The sequence below is a fragment of the Neltuma alba genome, unplaced genomic scaffold, assembly GCF_004799145.2.
Source record: "Neltuma alba isolate B1F8T4 unplaced genomic scaffold, ASM479914v2 tig00012567_pilon, whole genome shotgun sequence".
Lineage (NCBI taxonomy): Eukaryota > Viridiplantae > Streptophyta > Magnoliopsida > Fabales > Fabaceae > Neltuma > Neltuma alba.
The window spans coordinates 75,571-91,062 of NW_021637022.1; the positions used below are offsets into that span (position 1 = coordinate 75,571).

The window sequence follows — 15,492 nt, forward strand, 5'->3', positions numbered from 1 at the left end:
GAATCCTTTCATTAGAAAAAAAATGCCTTTGCCCTGCTCAATGGGGTGCAAACGATGAAGATTGGAATATTTTACAACTTTATTTAGATTTGATTTAGTTTTGCCTCAAGTTTAAGCTTTATATAGACTTGAAAATCATCATCTTACTTTGCCTTCTCCTGAATTCATAATTTGTGTCCGTTTCTTTTTCACTGCACATGTTGGAAAGGCAGTATCTTAATCTGCCACTAGACATGTGATATTGTTATGGACAATGGTATACTGGTTCTATATCTCCCACCATACAATCATCAAGTTGATCAGAAAGTTCTAAAGTGATATATTGTCAGAACCAATAGGGTTCCTGAAATCATTGCTGTTTTCCTTCACATATACATTTTTTCTTCCAGTCAAGAATGATTTGGTCTATATGCCAAGAGCATCAATAAATATGTACATTGAAATCACAACAATTTCCAATCTGAAGAAAAGAATAGCATTCCTGGAAACAAATCCTTCCAAAAAATAAAAAATAAAAATCCAAGCATCCCGTATGATGGGTTTGTTTGTTATAATACACCCTTTCTTCCTCTCCTTCTTTGCAATAGGAAGATCTTCAGAACCCTCTCCAGGCATTGAGAACTTCATGGAAGACTTCAGCAATCAGATCCCTATCTGCACCCTGCAGGAAGGAGTTGAAATCATCCCGGATGTCGAATATTTTCCCAAATTTTACAAGATACCGTAAGCAGCTACTCTTCAGTTTTGGTAATTGGTACAGGGATGCGTTTTGAAGCCTCTCAAGAACATTTCTGGTATCAATGTCTTCTACAAGGCTTTCATGGCATGCCTCTTTCAGGTCAGATATGTCATACTTGTCAGCAGCATGAAGAAGGACAAGCCTGTGTGTGAGAAATTCTTCAGTTCCTATGCTACCATAAAGATATTTGAGGAATGCCTGGCAAGCATCAATGGACATGTCTTCAATGTTTATTGTTGATAGCTCCTTCTCCTTAAGGTCATGTGAAAACATGCTGCGAAAGACAGGAGATCGAGCAGCAAGAACAGCGCGATGAGCTCCAATGCTTCCATCAGATGCATTGATCACTATGTCTGTGTGGATCCCTTCAATTAGCATCCGACTAAGAGCTTCAAGAGCTGTTGCATTAGATGCCTTTGGTGTAAGTCCTTCCGCCCAGATGGAGCAAGGTTCTCCACCCTGCATTGGACCAGCAAGTTGTAAACAAGGTAAGCAATTAGTAAAGGTTGATTAATCTGTTCAAAAACTCTACTTGACTGAACATGAGTAGCGTGATTCTGCTTCGTTCTCACTGATTATTTATCAACACTGGGCAAATGTAATTGATAAACTGGTCGTGATTATAGCAGTAGATTATGCAATTTTCTCGAAGTAATCATCATTTGCTAGGATTGCTGCATGGAAAAAGTGATGCAAAGTAAAAGTCGAGAGAAATGTACGTTTGGGGATGCAGTCTTCAAATCAAGGAACTCGACGTCAATAATGAATTTCCCAGTTACTGGAACCTCAAGTGCCCAAACAAAGTCTTCGCTATTCTTGATCAATTTGTCTTTTACTACTGCATCGTGGTAAAGGAGTAATCAGTCAAAAAATGAGAAAAATGCTGTCTTGTTAAGAATCCTGACATACTAAACTTCCTCACAAGGGATGATTGTTGAGAAACTCTGAATAAGTAAGAAGCATTAGGATAATGCATATTAGCTTTTCTAGCTTCTGATTCAACTTTCAAAACATTAGTCCAAGGCAAGGAGTTACAGAGGGGAACAGAGAAAACTTCCGATCATTAGATCATATCCCCTTTTTCGTAAATAACACTGAATAAACAAGAAAACGTATTCGGGTAATTCTAGAAATCCGTTATATTTTAAGGTTTTCACTGAGGTTGTAACCATTAAGGTAAAACTTCTCCAGACTATAGATGATCACTACCCCAAAAGGGGGGGTCTTTCTAGAATTATCCAGTTTAATAAAGAGGGGAAAGAATAGAGCAGAACTTTGGTTACCTGGATGGGTCAAGGCCTTGCGATCCCCAGCAGAACTAACGACCCGAATGATAAAAGATGCAATCGGGGGGTTGTCTCTGGTTAGATTCGATATTTCGGGATATAATTTTACAAATAAAACCCGGTTCTTCTCCACGGCCAAATGCCTTCATTCAAAAGAAAGAAAGGAACTCAGTCTATTTCAAGTAGATATAATTTACATGTGAATAGATAAACCCATCTAATTGGGATGAGTAGCTTACCAATTCCACTTGCCGATCCTGAAAGGATCAGATTTGCGGTAAGTGCAGGAAGCAGGGTTTTCGATTCTCCATTGGGCGAGGCGCGAAGTGGTTTCGACTCTGTAGGCAGAATCACTCATCCTACCACAAAAAGCCAGAGCCACCGTAATTTCATGGATGCAATCGAAGATACCCTCCAACAGAAACTCTCCGGGCTTTCCCAGGTTGACTACTTCTTCTTAAACTTCCTTTCTTCATTCATAAAAAGGATTATACTCTGTTCTTCACTCTGTTTCTCTCACTGGACCAGTCCCCCAAAAAAAGTCATACAAACCCAGAAAAAGCACAAAATATCCAATCTGGGGTTTGATTATTTCTGGATTTCTCCCAATGGTTTCGGGCACGCCAGGATTTCGGAGTTGCTTTTACTCCATTGATGGTGAGCTCTCCCAGGAAGAGAAAGAGAGAGAGTGAGAAAATAATATATTTGATGCAAAGCTGTGAGAGAGAGAGAGAGAGAGAGAAACAGACAGACTGAACCAAAGGGAAGGATTTGGTGGTATTGTTGGCTTACACAGCACTTCTATTGGTGTGAGATGGTGATGGGCGAGAGGTATATATGGCTGATTATTGATTGCTTGTATCACTGATTCACTGATGGAAATACGGGAGGCATACGTGGATTGAAGTATTGACCTTGCGGCATCCGCTTGCAAGAGAAAAGCATATTTTAATTTTTGGTGCTTTGAAGCAAAGTATCCAACTATCTATCTATCTGCCCTTTGGAAATTTCCGAAGCTCCCTTTACTCCTTCGACTGTGGAAAAGATATATACCTTTTTTTGCCACTCAAAACTTCAATTGCCTCTCTGGGTTTCTCCTTCTGATTCTCTCAAACTTGTAGGTAATGGATTATATTCTGTTGTTCAAGAAGCGTATTATTTTATTTGAATTACTTATTAAAACAAATTGCCTTCTGAAATGGGTCAGTTGTAACAGTCTCCATACTCCAGAAAATCAGGTTCATACAGTACGTGCCCATTCCTCCTGTGTTGATGTTACTAGTGGACCAATAAATTTGCTTCACGTTTTATACATTATCCGCTTCCTTGACCTCTTCTGAAAAATTAGTTAGCCTCAAGTTGACTCTCTTCTCTTTCTGGTTTTACAGAGAAGAAGATGAAGAAAGGGAATTTATAGTTCAATTTTCATCTTACAAGTTCAGAAATTCTTAGCTGACTCTTCGGATAGAACATGGGAGATATCAATGGTTATGATCGTTGTTATTATCAGTTCAGCAAGTTCCCCAGAATCAGTGAGCTTACCATGTTCCTTTCTCTTTCGTTTTTTGGTTCAATATTAAGATGATTGAAGCTCGTTTTCTGGGGAGGAATTTTAAAAATTCCAAAAATAAAGTTAATGAAAGAGTCACAAGGGAAATAAATTTCCTACCTAAACCGCTCAATTCCTTCAGGAGTTAGCTACGTCTCACTCTCAGTATTTGACTATTTTCTTATGAGTGATGATGGGTCCGTAGAGTTTAGGAGCTACTCGTACTCTACATTTGTTTTTGGTCAAAGAAGAGAAAAAGAAAATTAATGTAGTTAAATTTTGAATTTAAAAATATTAAAAATTATGATCATTTTTGAAAAATATACTACCTCTTATTTTAATTATAAGATCTTATTTATAATTATATAAAGTTTTGTCTCTCTTTCTTACCTACCATTTTAAGCCTGATTTGTTTATTACTACCTCCGGTTCTAATTATAAGAGCCAATTGACTAATTTGAGGAGATTAAGGAAGTAAGTTGAGTTAGTTATTTGTCCTAAATAAGTGTTGTCTTTCCTAAAATATCCTTACTAATCAAGTGTATTAACTAGAATTATAATTATTAGAAGGCTTATCTTGAAAAAAATTGAGTAAATATAAGAGACAAAGTGGATTGGGGTCTTATATTTAGGATCAAAATAAAAGTTAAATAGGGTCTTATATCGAGGACCGAACGTAGTACTACATATCTAAAAGTCACCTGAGAGGCAAAATATCTGTTAAACAGAAGTTGTAATATTAATGCGAAAATTTAGTCATCTTTCCCTATACTTTACATTATTTTTAATCAAATCCCTATGCTTTACATTTTTTTCCTGCAAAGGCAATCCTGTTTAGAAAATAAGAACATGTTTGGATTGTAGTTAGAAACTGTAAAAATGCCTTGGAATCTATGAAACTGAAATTGCAAACTGAATTGGACAAAAACTGTTGTTTGGCTGGGCTAACTTTTCCAACTAATTTCTAGCTTTCAACCTCAATTGGACTCAACAGAGAAAAATCTGACTTTTCAAACTGCAGTTTCAAACGGTGATTATTAAAAATGAACATTTCATATTTATCCTCACATTTTCTCCTATGCCTCATCTCCTTCGTTAACATAATGAGCTTTTATTCAGACCAAATAAATTTTAATTTATATTCATGTTTGTCCATTATGTATATTTAATTAATTATCTACAATGCGTTTTCAAATATTTTTTTTGTAACTAATATTTTTATTTTATAATTTCATAAATAAACTATTTATATTTTATCATAATAATTTTACATATTTTTTAAATTATTATTACATTAAAAACATAAAATTTCAAATACTACTATTCAATAAAATTCATACCTTTTTCAGTCATTTTACAACTAAACTAATTTTTCTATTAATGATTCAAACAACTTTTAACTTTTTTAACTGACTTTTTAAAAACACCTATCTAAACATACCCTGACTAATTTTTACTCTAACTTCAGTTATAAAAGTCAGTTGAGTTAAAAGTCAGTTTTGTCTAATGCCAATCCAAACATACCATAAATATAAGCACATCTTTCAATGAGATTTCAAATTTTGATTCATTATGTTATAAAAGAATAATCTCTTATATTAGACACAACTCAACTTTATATTTTTTTCTTTTTTAAAAAAAGACGTCTCCTAGTTTTAATGAGATTAGGCCACATGGACAATCAAAAACAAAATGTCTTCATCAAAGATGACAACTTGGACTAACTCAGCATGTGATAACAATTATGGAAGCGTTTGTAAGTTTTGGGAAACGTAGGGATCTGTTTAAAAATATGTGGAAATTATATGAATTAATTGGTGAATTTTTAAATAGTAGAGGATAATAGAAAAAAGAGTTAAAGAGAATAAAAGTGCTAACTATCAACTTTCATGTGCAAGCAACCACCATCCATCCAACTTAATTTTGAAGCTAATTTAGATTTAAATTAAGTAATGAAGGTTAGTATTAGGTAACACAGCTTGGAAAAAGTTGCTTTCCATCAAAATCCAAGTGGAAGCAATTCAACATTATTACTCCAAATCAACAAAGACTGCTAATGATTCTCTTTTTTTTTTTTTTTTTGCCCTTTGTTTTTTTAAGTGTTCCAATGAGGTTCAGATAGTGAGACATGCCTAAACTAGGGTGATGATTCTGATTGGACGCAATGGAATCTTTCAAGATTCAATTGTTTCTTTCCTTCCCAAAAAAAAAAAATCAATTTCGTCATCATTTTTTGGGAATACTCATAAATTAGGAAAACAAACCTTTTATTGTAATTGCCACGCACTTTTGACCCAAAAAAAAAATTGCCACGCACTATCTTAGTTAGATTGGCTCAATTCGTAGTTATCATTAACTTACCCTTCATCTTTTGGCAATTAATAGTTGTTGTTAGGAAGACCTAGTTTTTTTTATATCATTAATTAATCAAGTTTTACTGATTTTTCAAAATTAAATTATTCATATTTATCATGTTTAGATCGAATAAAAATAATTTATATTAAGAACGGGAGTCAGTAATATGGTTGAAGTGGGTTGAAAGAAACTGGGTCAACAATGGCAACTACAAATCCAATAGATACAATGTATTTTTGACCCTTCTCTGAGGAAGAAAAGGTTGACCTAATTGTCTCAAACTCCTCATTCTCCCATCAACGTTAATGGATTCCAAGTGTCCATTTTAGAGTCACCCATTAATTAGTATTTACACATATAATATTCTAAATGGCGAGGAAATTAATAGTTTATAAATTTTACTCCCTTTAAATTTAAAAAATAGATAATTAATTTATAAAAATTAAAAATATTAATTAAGTTAATTATTTGTTAAAAAGAATTTGTATTGATTTCTCTTATACTTTGTTGTTTAATCTATTAAAAGCTGCTCCCAGTGATATTAACTCCTTAAATATATGTAGTTTGGAAAAACTCTTTTAATACATACAATTCATAAGGATAGTTTGAAAAAAAATTATTGATTTAGAAAATAAAATGGATTGAGACTTTACATTTAAAAGTAAAATGAGTCTCCTGATTAATTTTTATATTTAGAACGTATGCAAGTGAAAAGGATATTTGAAATTTGAAAAAATAAAAATAAAGAAACAAACAAAAGTGAAGTTGGGTGGGAAGAATGGCAAATACTTGGAGCGTAACGATATTCTATGTATCCACTTGCATTTCAAAGTTTGGAGAGGTAGTTGCCACTTGCAATTCAGATCTTATGTGGAAATTCAGTTACCATATTGGAAAAAATTATAGTCACTTTTTTAAATCATTTTCTTTTAAAAGTGGGGTTAAATTATTGGTGCCACCTTCTTATTGATTAATTCGGTGTTAGAGAATACAAACCCCACATGAAAATTGACTAATAAACAGTTTGTGTGTGTGCGTGCGTGTTTGTGTAAGTTTATACTTAATACCTATTGTAACCAAATACTCTTTCCGTTCTTTATTGTAAAAGACATTTGATGCTTATGGTATGTTTCTATATATAAGAGACATTTAAAAGTTGTCTCTACTTTTTTGTGTTGATTTCCTATTTTATCCATATTTATTGTCTCCAACTCACACACTCTCTTCCCCCCATTTCTCTTTCTTTTAATAATTTAATTGTTCTCTCTCATACTCTCTCTCCTTATTAATGAGGGTATTTTTGGAAAAAAATTGTACTTTTTACACATTTATTATTCTTAATTAATTTTAACTGTTTTCTTATCAATATAATTCAGTTATTCGTCTCTTATAATAAGGAACAGAGGGAGTAATAGTTTAAGATACTTATGAAACTGATAAATTCGAATTCTTTTTTATTTTGGCCTGAATAAATTCAAATTCAAGCCACATGGATATAAAAGTTAGCATTCACTCGTCATCTATTTTTATTGTTCAACTTTTTAACAACATAAAAAAGACCAAAAACTGTCTTTGCTGTCTATCTATCCAAGGGATGGAAGGCAAAGGCCTTTGGTGTCCATAGCACAACAATAATTTATCTCTAAGATGTTTATATTTCGTTAGCTATATTTTTACTTTGACGATAACGAGACTGGAGTGAGCTTTAGTGTTGCCCATCACATTTTGAACAAATAAAATTTAATATAATCCGTTTTCGCATTTGAAAAGTATACAAATATAAGTGAAAATATCTTTTTGACGGTTGTTTTATACAAAATAAATTTATTATTAAAAAGTTATAAATTAAAGATTTGGACACTTTAGATTTTTTTTTTTTCAATAAGGATGAGCACCAAAATTGAACATAGTGAAAGCTGGTTTAGCTAACAAAGATATAACTTATAAATCCACTTAAATCTTATTTAACCAAACAAAAAGATAATAATATATTACTGCTTTGACCCACATCTTACTAGATATTTCAGAAACAACCTAATCATCGGTAAAGTTATGAATGAACAAAAACATTCACTTCTAGTTTCTGTTCCTGATGAACTTCTGTCTATTTTGAATTCTGATCGCATTGCTATTCGCGATCGTGTCTAAGGTTTTCCCATTTGGTATAAAAAAAAAAAACATTCACTTCTATAAATTTTAAAAAAATATTCTTTCAAATAGTAATATAAAAATTACAATATATACAGAACAAAAACATTTCCTTCAAATGACTATATGGAAATACGGGTACGTATATGTCAATATTATACTTCATTTATTTAAAACTGCATTTTTTTTCAATAAATAATATAATACTACCTCTGGTCCTTAATATAAGACCATGTTTGACTTTTATTTTGGTCCTAAATATAAGAATCCAATCTATTTTGTCTTTCATATTTATACATTTTTTTTCAAAGTAGCTCTTCTAACAATGGTAGTTCTAGTTAATACACTTGATTAGTAAGGATATTTTAGGAAAGACAACACCTATTTAGGACAAATAACTAACTCAACTTATTTCTTTAATATCCTCAAATTAGTTAACTGGCTCTTATAATTAGGAGCGGAGGTAGTACAAACTTTTTTTGCGAAGGCAAAGATAAAGTTTAAAATAATAATCATAAAATAATGAGATGCCCGGAGAAGGTTGGATGACAAACGCTGTGATGATGATTGGGCTTTGTGAGTGGCGCATTCAAATCCAACTAAAACTTACTGAAAGAATTCAGGCCTAATTTTATTGGGCCATGAGAATTGTCAGCCCAATGGCATCTGTGAGTGGCCCATTCAAATCCAACTAATGTCTACTTTGCCTTCATAACAATAATTCACAAAAAATGACAGGTTTAGTATCAGTAGGGCTTCTCACCACAAATTCTCTGGTGCAATATTCGTGAGGCTTTTGAAACTCTTGGTAGCTCTAGACTTTACCAGTGTTGTGAATTAATAAAAAGGGGGAATGACACATGAAACGATGGAAGAGAACAAAAGGAACATAAGCAGTAAGAGGATAATGGAGAGCTGATTCCACAACTTAATTCAAAATTATGAGACTTAAATGTAACATCCTGAGTTTTATCGGGTTTTAATAGCCTTTTTGGGTTGATTTTGAAGATAGATTAGTGATTTAATCTTGATCTTGGTGTTTGGGTTTAATTTGAGGTTTGTTGGAGGAATAGGTGAACGTAACTTCGCCGCGGCGCATCGGGAGTTTCAGAGGGGAATGTCTTCTCGGGAATGTTTGGCCGCGGCGAAGTCTAGGGGACGCCGCGGTGAAGTTGTTCAGGTGAGCGAGGCTTCCCTTTCGGGAAGGTTTCGCCGCGGCGAAGGTAAGGGCACGCCGCGGTGAACTTCTTCTGGGCGAGCGAGAGTTTCCTCTCAGGAAGCTTTCGCCGCGGCGAAGTCAGGTTTTCAGGCAAGTAATCCCTCTCGGGATTAGTTCGCCGCGGTGAAGATTGGGGTTCGTCGCGGCGAAAGGTCGCAATTCTATATAATCGCTGGAGGGTTCAGTTGTGCGAAAATAAGAACATCTGAAGGAGGAGAGAGGAGCTCTGCTAGGGTTTCGGTTTTGAGGCTTGGGAAAGACATTTCTAAGGATCCATTACCTCAAGTAAGTGATTTTAACCTCTAATCTATCTTCTTGATTGGAATTTATAAGGATTTATGGTGAAACCTTAGGATTTTCTAGGTTGTGATGGAACTGAGGTTTTTGACCGATTGTTTTGAGTTTAATTGATTGCATTGGGTTAGTTTAAGTATTTAATCGGTGCAGTTTTCCTGGATTTAAAGAATCTTGAATTTTTGGAGCTAGGGTTTATGGAAATGGATGATTTGGGATTGAGGATGATAATGTAGAGATTGATTTTGAGTTTTGTGAATTGGGTTATGTTAAGGAGGGTTAAATTGGATGTTTAATCGGTTTAGATTTGTTGTTGGAACCTTAATTGCTCAAATGAGATGTTGGAGGTTGAATTCCTATAGTGGGTCCTTGAGGTTTGAACTCTAATTGATGCTTGGAAGGAGACTTGATGTTTTAATAGACTTTGAGGACTTTGGAGTGTTGTTTTGATAGTTATACCCTTTGAGTTGGGTAGAGTTTTGATGGGAGATAGGAATTTTGTGTCCCCAAATGTTGTTTTTGGCCACATTATTAGTTTGAAAGCTAATATATAATGGTTGTGTGTTTGTGTGCTTGTGTAGACCGGTTGTGAGTCTTGGTGGTGTACGGAACCACATTGTCAGTTTGTTATTCCTTGCCCAGGCGAGAGGTAACCACTTTCCAATCCTTAGTACTTGCTTCTGTGGTATTGTGAGTAGATTTGTGTTTTGGTGCTCCAAGTAGTAATTGTGTTCAAACTATATGTTGTGTATAAAAAAGAAAAACCGTCTTGTGGGACTTCGACTATTGATGAATGAATTTTTGGAATTGTGAAAGATATGCCACTGAATGAGGTTAATTGTGAAATGATTATTACTCTTTGATTATGATTTGAGCATGATGCATGATTTGGGATCTGGTGAGAGTTTGATAGTTACTACCACGTGGTAAGGCCTCCATTAATGCATGATGGTTGGCTTAGTACGTCCCCCATAGTGAGGGATATGCCTTTTGGCTCCTTACGTCCCCCAAAGTGAGGGATAGGCCTTTTATGGCTCCTTACGTCCCCCATAGTGAGGGATAGGCCAGCTCCGACTCCTGAAAATCTCCCAAAGTGAGGGATTTGGTTGATGGGATTGCATCATTGCACTTGCATGAATTGTTGTGGCTATCGTTTTATATTATTTGTGAACTGCCTCACTTGACACCTCACGAACACCTATTTAGTAGTACCTAGTATTGGAAAGGTTGGTTACTGGGACTTTGTCTCACCCCGTGGTTTACAATGTTTTCAGGTGAAGGTTCCGGGCGTGGCCTTCGGGAAGAGACGCAGAGGCTTGAGCTTGGTTAGCTTTAGGCCTCTAGCATTTGTATATGTATGACTAGTATATATTGCCACATTTAGGACTGCTTTTTGATATATTTGATTACCCGGCCTTGTTGTAAACTGGAAAAAATGTATCTCCTTATTTTGATTGGCCGGAGGCCATTGCTAGTGTTTGATGAACTCTGGATTATATAGTTGAAAACTTTTTAGATGGGCTGACTTTGATGTATGTGTTACCCGGGCCGGAGGCTCGGAGGCCCAGTAGATATGAATGGATTATTTTAGTTGCATGCAACGTCTTACGGGTTGACCCGAGTTTGAAAGTCAATTTCTAAAAATATGAAACTTTCCTTCTACTATGGTAGCTCGTTTTAACAGCTTTCAAATGTCTTGAGGTAGAGGGTTTTACATTAAATGTATAGGCTTTTCCACTCTTGCATATATATATCTTATGCATGTTGAAAATGTCACGAGCACCAAGCCTTTGACATTTTCTTAAAATTTAAATTTAATTCTGATACCACTTGTTGAGAATAACAAGTGAATAAAATAATGCATATGAGTGAGTTTGAAACTATATATTAACCCAAAATTTAAAGACTTAAATTTATAGGTCTATATATAATATATGTTTGTGTGTATACACATAGATACTAAGCCCAATTCTACCTTATGTGGGATTTTCTATATTAAGTTTGCTCATACTTAACATCATAACAACTAAGCCTATGACACCTCATAGATATTTATTTTCTATTGGGTGAAACTTGAGAAGTTCCTTGATCATTGTTTGAGACTTATAGAAGCTAATCAAAGTTGATGTTTCTAATGAGTATGGTCTTATGGAGGAATTGATTCATCTGAAGGAGACATAATGAGGAATCATTGTACCATGAAAAATTCCAAGTATTGTGGCATTTGCAAAGAATGAAATTCTTGATTTGTAATACTTTTGGCTTCTTTACCTATCTAGATGACCTATTAGAGAGATTACCAGAATGGATTTCCAAACTCATATAAGTTAGACTGAATGAGAATATGAACCCATTATATATTCTAGGGGTGTTCACAGAACCCGCATGCCTAGTGTACTTGCCTGAGCTAGGAGAAAAAAGCCCGGTCCGGCCTGAAAAAACATAGCCCAAACAAAAAAGGGGCACTTTTGGGTAAGGCTTAGCACACGTAGGGCCGGGCCATGGGCAGGATATCCTGCCCTGCCTATTTGGCCCTGCCCGGAATATTTATAATTACATATTATAATAATATAAAATATATAATATAATATAAGATTATATTAGATTTTAAGTTTTTAATTTTTTTTTTCTTTCACTCTTCACTCTTCAGAATTCAGATGCCCTAACTAACGCAGTGTCGCCCTCCTTCTCGACTCACCTCTCGCCTATCACTTCTCGCCTCTCCGTCGCTCCTGCCTCCCAATCTGAAGCAAGTTGCCATTGCCCACTGAATACTTCAGCTGAACCACCGTCACGGTCTGTGTCTCTGATGGTCTCGAGCTCAACTCGCCAAGTCGTAGTCATCGAATCCTCTCTTCCTCGGCTTGTTGCTCCACGGCTCCAATCTCTACTTGGCGAGTCACGACAGCACGGAAGCAGCACCCTTTGACCAGCATTGAAGTAGTGAGCCAGTGACCACCTCAATATTTGTCTCCCTCTGTCGATCTTGTCTTCTCCATCTTGTTTAAGCATCTGCTCGCAAGAGTCTGTCTCCATCTTCCTCCATCGATTCAATCTTCTCCATCACTGTCAAGGTCTATTTCTTGCTATTTGGTTCTACTTTGATTCTTTTGGTTTCATATAATGCTTTTGTTGTTTTCAGTTGCAAATTTATTTGCTTGGCGAAGATGATACCAATTTCGAATCCTGATTCTGCTTCGATTCGTTCTGTATCATATAATCTCTTTGTAGTTTTCTGTTGCAAATTTATTTATTTTTGAATCCTCATATGATATGATGAATTTACTTAAATACAACTAGAATTTTGCCATGTTCATTTTAGTTTCCAAGAATTTGAGATAACAAAGAAATGGTTCTGCTTCAGTGCTTCTACTGTGAATTTGTTTTGGGGAGGAAGATGCTGTTTAATATCTGATTTTAGTAAGAGAAAATGGTGCTGTAGTGAAATAATCATAGAAGAATATGGATTAAAGCTTATATAGATTATATATACTGTTGCATGACATTAGAAAATGCCATTGTTTGGTGCTGTGCGAATTATGAGGCTGTATTATTCGAATTTGGAATTCAGTTTTGTGTATGTGCTGTGGTTTTCTTCCTTGGAGTTTCCTAGAGTGCCGAAATGCTAAAATAAGCAATGGGGATTTGTAGTGTTGGTGGCATGATCATATAAGCCTAATAGCTAGGTTCGAATTGTTAAAGCTTGAACTGATTATATTTTGCTTTTTTGGTGTTTCCAAACATTAAACAACTGTCTCAAAGGACTAAAGCATAAGCATGATTAAAAACTCTAATGTGATGGTTAGGATGGTATTTTTGATGCTGGAGAATTTTTTTGATTTAAGAGGAAGTTCTGTTCATTTTTGTTGAAAATGCTTAAATGAACATAATGGTATGATTTAGGGGGGCTCACTGTTATAAGATACGCTTAGAGGTGCATATAAAGTGTTTGGGTAAAAATAGAAGTAAAATGGATAAACTCTTCAGTCTTCCCTCTCCCCTCTTATGGACAGAATCGATCTTCTTGTTTGAAATAGTAGTCATGCTTATTTATAAACATTCTGTTGTATTAACCCAAGATTTATGAAGAGGAAATGAATGAATAGTGTAAAAGAAGCAATTTACAGAACTTATGAAGATTTGATTGTGATACTATGAGGTTATTATGGGTGAGGAAGTGAATGACATGTACTTTTATTTCATGTGTTTATATCAGTAAATAATATTCATGCATAGAATTCTAATGGAATATTTGGTTTTGGTTGTAATCACAAATTGTTTGCTGTTAATTCTAGTACAGTACGTGCTGATTCTGGGAACATGTTGATATGGCTATGTCATTTGACTAGCTAGACTTTAGTGTTCTTATCTTAGTGACAACTTATATTCTGATATATTGAATTATAATATTGTTTTATATATTATTTTTTAGACGCTTCATCCCTTTCTAATTAGTAATTTATTTGTGATTTATCTTTCTGATGCAATGGATATGCAACAATCAAGAGTATGGGATCATCTTGCTAAGTTACCATTGGAGGATACAAATAGAAATATTAGAGCTGCATGTAATTATTGTAATGCACATTTTACTTGTGACCCAATGAAGCATGACACACTGTCTTTAAAGAGACACTTATCAAAATGTTGCAAGAATACACACAAACCGTTGTATTTGATGTCATGTTATGATGAGTTAGATTTATCTTGATTAGTTGTTGAAAGTTATTATAGATTCATGATCATGAATTGTAATTTGGATGATTTATTTATTGTTGGAGAATGTTATGGAGAATGTTATGGTGAATTAGTTTTGTTTATTAAATATTTATCTATTTATTGTTGTGATGAGATTCCCTTGCTTCAATCATTCTTAATGTCAGTAAGAAGTATGTTATAGTTGTGATATTAGTTGTTTTCTTATGACAAAAAACACATTATAGAATGTCTTTTTTAGATATAACTAGCAATTTTTTTCACACAGGACAGGGCGTCACCACCTGGGCAGGGAAGGCTGCCTTGTCTAGCTCAAAATGGTTAGGGTTTTTACGGGCAGAATCGGCAGCCCGCTCATTATTTGAGCTGAGCATCAGGCAGGGACATGTCTAAGTCTTGCCCATGAACACCCCTAAATTATATTCTCAAGGACTTGACAAAGTTGGAGGGTCATATATGAAGGTGAGGAGCGTCCCTTCAAAGCAAAATTAGAGACCTTTGGGTTGCGGCAGTCTAAGTTGGATCCACAGAGTTTGGCAACTCTTAGAATCACATTGAAAAAAACAAAAAAGTACTCTTATGATATATCAGATAATTATGTGAGGAGAATTTTATGTTGGCTTGTATAAAAATGTTTTTTTTTTCCCTCAAGTGATTGTGAATTTTTCCAAATACCTCCAAAAAGTCGCAGCTTAGCGTAGGGCTTAGGCATATAAAAACCACAAAACACAGTTGCTAATATGATTTGACCACTTTCGTCGTCATCCTCAAATCCACAATCTTATTTACATGTCATGCCTTGGTTGGATCTGATCTCATATCAAAGAGAAACTTGCAATCATTCATGTTTGACGATTCAAACAACGCTCAGATTACTTAAACTCGATCATTTACTTTACTAGTTAGGGTCTCATGTGATCCGTAGAATGCTTTCAATTTTGGGCTTATTGAACTGGGCTCAAGAAGGCCCGTCCATGATGTTTCGCTCAAGCTGCCCATGTGATCCGTAGAATGCTTCCAATTTTGGGTTTATTGGACTGTGCTCAAAAAGGCCCATCCATGATGTTTCGCTCAAGCTGCCCATATTTCACCGTCATATTCTTAACTTCATTTATCTTAACTAATGAAGTTAGATATAGCGAAAGAGGTTAATTCCCTACAAGATAACAATCAAGTTTTGAATTCT

The 15,492-nt window shown here is 34.8% G+C and overlaps 1 protein-coding gene across 1 annotated transcript; it reads right to left on the reverse strand.

Moving 5' to 3' along the window:
- Positions 1-295: 295 nt before the first annotated feature.
- LOC114728781 (BTB/POZ domain-containing protein At1g55760-like) lies at positions 296-2,863 on the reverse strand. Its single transcript, XM_028915729.1, has 4 exons — positions 2,265-2,863; positions 2,023-2,168; positions 1,459-1,577; positions 296-1,198 (listed from the first exon to the last, which is right to left on the reverse strand). The coding sequence occupies exons 1-4, from the start codon at positions 2,381-2,383 to the stop codon at positions 596-598; spliced, it is 987 nt and encodes a 328-aa protein (XP_028771562.1). The 5' UTR covers positions 2,384-2,863; the 3' UTR covers positions 296-595.
- Between the last annotated feature and the right edge of the window lie 12,629 nt (positions 2,864-15,492).

Coding starts and splice junctions, on each gene's coding strand:
- LOC114728781 (XM_028915729.1), bottom strand. CDS start 2,383: ATGAGTGATTCTGCCTACAGAGTCGAAACCACTTCGCGCCTCGCCCAA. Junction 2,169..2,264: donor AGGATCGGCAAGTGGAATTG/GTAAGCTACTCA, acceptor TTTTGAATGAAG/GCATTTGGCCGTGGAGAAGA. Junction 1,578..2,022: donor CAAGGCCTTGACCCATCCAG/GTAACCAAAGTT, acceptor ACCACGATGCAG/TAGTAAAAGACAAATTGATC.